The 5921-nt window shown below is 37.8% G+C and overlaps 1 protein-coding gene across 2 annotated transcripts in view; it reads right to left on the bottom strand.

Moving 5' to 3' along the window:
• cep63 (centrosomal protein 63) overlaps positions 1-5921 on the bottom strand; it is a 12551-nt gene that overhangs the window by 4898 nt on the left and 1732 nt on the right. Inside the window, exons 3-7 of one of the 2 annotated variants that reach the window (XM_014022356.1) lie at positions 4942-5037; positions 4767-4856; positions 1967-2089; positions 750-895; positions 476-655 (exon numbers count right to left, since the gene is read on the bottom strand). In XM_014022356.1, coding sequence (XP_013877810.1) covers positions 476-655; positions 750-895; positions 1967-2089; positions 4767-4856; positions 4942-5037 — 635 coding nt within the window. The remainder of the gene's footprint in view (positions 1-475; positions 656-749; positions 896-1966; positions 2090-4766; positions 4857-4941; positions 5038-5921) is intronic. The other variant, XM_014022357.1, reaches the window with a different exon arrangement.

The raw sequence follows: 5921 nt of genomic DNA, 5'->3' as shown, positions 1-5921 counted from the left end.
AAATAACCCAGTAAATATGGTAACGCTCAGATGTTCCAGCTTTTCACCAGCTTTGAACACAGCATTGAAAATATGAAAGTCTCAAAAGTCAAACTGACAGATGAACTGATCCACGCACTAATAGCTGCGTGCGCTCAAATCTTTTTGAGACTAATTTATCTCCATAGCTCACCGACTCACCTAACAGACTGCACAGGATCTTTGTTTATAATTTCATTATTAATTATTGTAGTCAACTCTTTTAGCAAAATCTGTCATGAACCACTGGACAGACTTTAATAAAACTCTTAAGAAATAATCCTTGGACGTACTTCTACATCTGAATAACTTTACAGAAACTGAAGTAAAATGTTAGTTTTAGTTCAGTTTCTGTAAAAGCTCTAGTTTGAAATGCAGTGGATGATGTGCATTCCTTTAGTCTTTGTTCCTAAAATGTTGCTTGTTGTTTGTTTACAGCAGCGTGAGCAGCGGTCACCTCTCTCTCAGCTGTGAGAGCTCAGWCTTCAGGTGGACCTCACAGGTCTGAGAACCCTGAAGCCTGGCTGCAGTCCTCTCCAAGTCCTTCCTGAGGGTCTCCACTCCGGAGCAGCCCTGAGCAGCCAGGCAGTCCTCCAGAGAGCTGCACATACACACCAGAGCGCACACACACACAGGTCTGCATCATCACTGTGAGTACTACWTCCTGCTCCGAGCGCTGCAGCAGAGCGCCCCCTGCTGTTTGTGCTGCTGTTATCATTTGAGACACCCACCGGATGACTTGATCTTTAGCCTGCAGCAGTTGTTTCAGTCTGGAGGCTTCATTATGAAGTCTGTAGCGCTCCGAACTGTTTCTGTGGAGAAATGCATCCTGGGAGTCCAGCGTGGCGTGGAGCTCTGCCTGTCCTCCCGACACCGGCTGTCAAACAGATTTCCACTTCATCAGGTAATAATTCAACACTCCAGCCGTTAAACTCATCAACTCCTTCACTTTTAGTTTTACAGATCTGTACAACGCTGACAAATTATTTTTCTCTAGAGCCTGCTYGAGTTTTCACAACTTCATCTGCAAATTTTCTGAGGAACACTGCTGTTGTGATGATGTCATCAACCACAGCTGCRCAAAACATGTCAGTACTTTKCAGTGTTTATAAGAGGACATGTTAAACACTGTTTCTAWGCAGGAAATACCAGGTAGAGCTCAGTGTTTGTTAGCAGTGCTTKAGGAGCGTGAYGTTTCGTGTTTAGTCCAAGTTAAAAACAAACAAACAAACATGAAACATTGAAGTTAATTACAACTGACCCTTTGAGGACCACCATAATGCTCACATGGCCCTCGCTGACAATACGTTTGACACTCCTGCTGTGGAGTCTGAGATCGAGCTCTTGGCTGTAATATTTCTCTGAGCATGAATTTTCTGAGACGTCAACTCCTGGGAAGACCGGCAGCCATCTTCAATATTTTCCCCACATGAATAMTGTTTTTAGAATGATGGACTCATGGAGTGGTCCTCTAAGATCATTGCTGATGTTTTTCCTCTTTATCACTGTGTTAACACATTTGTTTGCCTCAGAATATAAGCGGACATAACTCGTACTTTTATAGCAGTGATCACAACTAAATCGTTCTCACAAACAGCTTTTTTACGTTGGCTTTATGTTTGTTTAATGTGACGACAAAGTGGAATACGTGATGTGTTTTTCTAGACTTGAGAATGAATTTGAATCATTTTATAACCTGATAAAGACCAGATCATTTTGATTTTGTACTGACACAGAAAAATCTAGAGCTGAAGGAGGATGCTTTGTTTTTCCCACGATCACAAAGAATTCTGCAAAGAAGATGAAAACACCTACAGGTGGATTTGTTTTGAGATTATTGCCCTAGATGTTATTTATTAAGGGGTAATATTTATGCACAAAGACAACCCTTCAGCTGGCGTTGCTCAGTAGTCAGCTGTTTGATTTGTGTTCCTGATGTTCTGCTGACCTGTTCTTCCTGGTGCCGACCCATCAGGCGCTCCAGTTCCAGCTCCTGTGAGCTCAGGGCGGCCTGAGTCTTCTCCAGCTGAGCTTGGAGATGCTGCACCTCTGAGCAGCACTCCCTGTGTTCCTGCAGGAGTGTGACAATCATTCATCCACACCAACACATGATGGAAAACAAATAAAACTAGACATGAGTTTTTACGATGTAAAAACAAGGGTGCATTGCCACGTTGCATGTCATTGCTGCATGGCTTTRCCTGCAGCATTGGACTTGCAGAATGAACTTTGACCAAGTTCAAATGTGTTTTCTWTACCAGCTTGTGCCTGTCACGTCAGCAGGTGTTTAGAATTAAGGTAATTGTGTGACAATATGAAGTTTGAAGAGATTTTTTTATAAGTTGCATTAGCCAGGATTTGAACCCTGATCTCCCACATTAAAGTCCATAACATAGACCATTAGACCAATGGAGCTGTGGCAGAAGGTGGTGGCAGGGGTTGGTTTGTATGTGTGCAGAAAGAGGCCACATTGCCAATACATTTATTGACACAAAAATGCATAATATTACAACAACAGAGCAGTATTAAGACAATATTATAGTAAAACATCAAAATACAATCATATTAGTATTGTAAACACTGAACTATTGAGATTAAGTATAAAAAACTATGGTGCAGTACCAAGTTGAGTATAGCTGGGGGCAGTATTGGACCATTACAAGGCCCCATTGACTCTCATTATATGAATTTTGGAATAAAGTTTAAACATTAACGTTTCAAAAACTACAAACTGTACAGGCACCAGAAGGCATAGCAATCATTTGGCACAGGACCTTTACAGATAGAAATTACAATGGCAGCTGTAGGACAAAGTATGCAGGAGGAGTAGCGTGGCGACGTGGAAGAAGACGGAATAAGTTGAATAATAATAATAAAGAGAAACAGGAAAACAATAGTGTGCATTGCATTGGCAATGCACACTGACTAGAGAAATTGCATTTCCTGCTAAAATGATAGTGTGAATGCTTCCTGCTGAAAACTTGAGCTGAAAGATGTGGAAATTGAGCTGAAAATATTAAATAGCAAAAGTATTAATGTGAGTTCAATTTGAAAAGCTGAAAGAAGCAAAGGAAGCCTAACTTTGCAGAAAAAAGTAAAAAAGGAGCAAAAACATAGTTGAAATGGCAGAAAACACCTGTAAGAAGCATGAATAGCACAACTTAGCAGAAAAAAAAGCACAGAAAGTAGGAAAAAGCAGAAGAACAGCGGTAAGAAGCACAACTATAGAGGAAAAAAGTTAAAATTAGCATAAATGAGCTAAAAGTAGCAGCGGAGTTGTGCGCAAGTCTTTTTTTGCAAGTCTAAGTCAAGTCCACGTCTTTGATCAAAAATCCAAGTCAAGTCCAAGTCTGGTTGCATGTATTACTTAACTGGCAGTTTGATCAAAGGTATTCTAACTATACTAGATTATATTCTACAATACTATATTTTAATCAAATATTAAAACATAGTTTTATATTTTAATAATACTATTAAAACATAAAACTGTTTTATAAATACATAAAAAGTTAAGGTTGAAATAACATCAAGCATATTGTTAACTGTATTTTGCACTTGTAGTCTTACTGTAATTGTATCTTCCATTGGAAGAAGAACAAATCCAACAAGTCTTCTGCTGGTTTTACAATAAAATACCAGAAAAATATCCTTAAATGCATAAAAGCAAGTCAGTGAAATTGATGAACCAGAATCCTTAAAGTAAAAGGGCTGCACAAGTCATCACAAAAACTAATCTTTGATTTGGACTCCACACACTGCATTTTGTTAGTCTCTTGTCATGGCGTTGAATAAAGTCTCTGTAAGCAAAGCTTATGATGAATATACTGCAACACACCTGCCATGCTGAAGCTCTGTTTGTTACGTAGAGTACGCATCATTAACATTGGAYGATGCTGGCCCCTCCCATTCTCAGGTGAGGGGAGCATGGATGTATTGAGAGAGTGAGCATCGTGAGCCGGGCAGTGAAAAGACTTGCATTGTTCGAGTCTGAAACCACGAGTCCAAGTCAAGTCTAAGTCTCTAATAGTAGGGACTTGAGTGCAACTCAAGTCTAAGTCCAAGGCACGAGTCCCCATCTCTGGAGCAGACACAAGTTGTAATTAACACCCAGATGGTGAAAATGCTATAAAATGTTTAAAAATTACAGAAAAAAAGCATAAAAGTACTAAAAAGTGACAATTTTTAAAACAGTTAAAAAGTAGCTGGAATTGCTGAACTTTGCAAAAATATGTTGTAATAGCTCCAAAAATGTGTATTTAGCTTAAAACAGCTAACTTTAGCTAAAATAGCAGAAAATAATCGAACATAGCAAAAAGCATCTGTAAGAAACATAAATAGCACAAAGTAGCAGAAAAACAGAAAAAACGCAGAAGAAAAGCCAAATTTTAGCTAAAATTACAGAAAAATACTAAAATTAGCAAAAAAGTAGAATTAGCACAAGAAAGTGAAAAAGGGCAGAATCAGAACAAAATGTGTAAGGTGCTGTAAAGATTTAGAAACATTTTAAAGGATTTTAAGGGTGTTGAAAACAGCTCCATTCATTTTCAATGGGAAAAATGTGGCTAAAAAATGAAATAGCTGAAAAAGTAAAAATAGCTGAAATACCAAAAGTCACAGCACCCTTGGCATAAATGAGCTGAACATTTTGATACATGAATTGTTGAAATAGCATAAAATGATGGAAGGAGTTAGATGCTGAAAAGCGTACAGAARAAAAATGATAGCTTTCACACAATAAACCAACTGACCTTTGAAAGCTCCGTCTGTTTTCCTCCTGTGTTTGTCTCCTTGAGCTGCTTGCGCTGAAGCTTCTGGTAACTTCGCTTTAATTTATCCAGCTGACAGAAAAACACAAACACAGGGATTTTATGGAAACGTTAACGAGCGGTAACAAAAGAATCGATCTACGTTAAACAAGCTCACCTCTTCTTTGACTTTCTGCAGCTGCTGTTCATATTTGGAAACTAACTCCTGGCGATTCGTCTGGATTTCTTCAAGCTGCTTGTGAAGTAAGTCAATCTGCAACGATGGGTTTGAATGACTGTCACTGCAGAAGACTGGTCACCAGCTGGAATAAACTCCCTGAAACCATAACTGAAGAAAAATAAAACCATTCCTTAAAGAAATGCTTCAGTTCTAGCTGGATGTGTTTGACCACAGATTTATAGATGCTTTGCTTGAACCTTGAAGGGAACTCTGACTAGATGTAACTGTAGCGATTATTTGATAAACATTTACTTCAATTATAAAAACAGACTGGAAAATACCAGAGTTGTAAAGTAACTAAGTACAAATACTTTGTTACTGTACTTACGTAGAGTTTTTGGGTATCTGTACTTTACTTCAGTATTTATTTTTCAGCCTACTTTTTACTTCTACTTCTTACATTTTCACACAGTTATCTGTACTTTTTACTCCTTACACTTTTAAAACAGGCAAGAAGTAAAGAGTTGTTACTTTTACATCATTTTTGCTTGTTTTCATTCCAGCTTGTTATTGTAAAAAATAAATACTATCCATATAAGTTGTACCTCCTTGATAGAGTGAATTTAATTGTGGTTTAATGAGAAGTTTAAATATATAAAATTCTGATACCATATTAGTTTGTACACAAACAAATCATGTCACACTCCAGCAGGACATAATCATTAAAATAAAAGTACTGTACTTAAGAAGTATTTGTATTTCATGAATTATATTATTGTATTTGCCCCGCAGCCCTCAGACAGATTTTTATTTTGGGGATAAGGTTTGTGCAGCCTTGATATATGTTTACAAATGAAACAGCTAGACTAGTGCATCCTAAATTTAACATCAATTAATTATTTTATTACGATATAGTCATTTCTGCAGTTTTTGGTGAGGTCACCTCCTAATAAATGTCCTTCTAGAAAATCTAACTG

This window comes from Austrofundulus limnaeus, unplaced genomic scaffold (assembly GCF_001266775.1).
Source record: "Austrofundulus limnaeus strain Quisiro unplaced genomic scaffold, Austrofundulus_limnaeus-1.0 Scaffold326, whole genome shotgun sequence".
NCBI lineage: Eukaryota > Metazoa > Chordata > Actinopteri > Cyprinodontiformes > Rivulidae > Austrofundulus > Austrofundulus limnaeus.
Note: the sequence above shows the minus strand (reverse complement) of the source record. Positions and strands in the feature narration are given on the sequence as shown.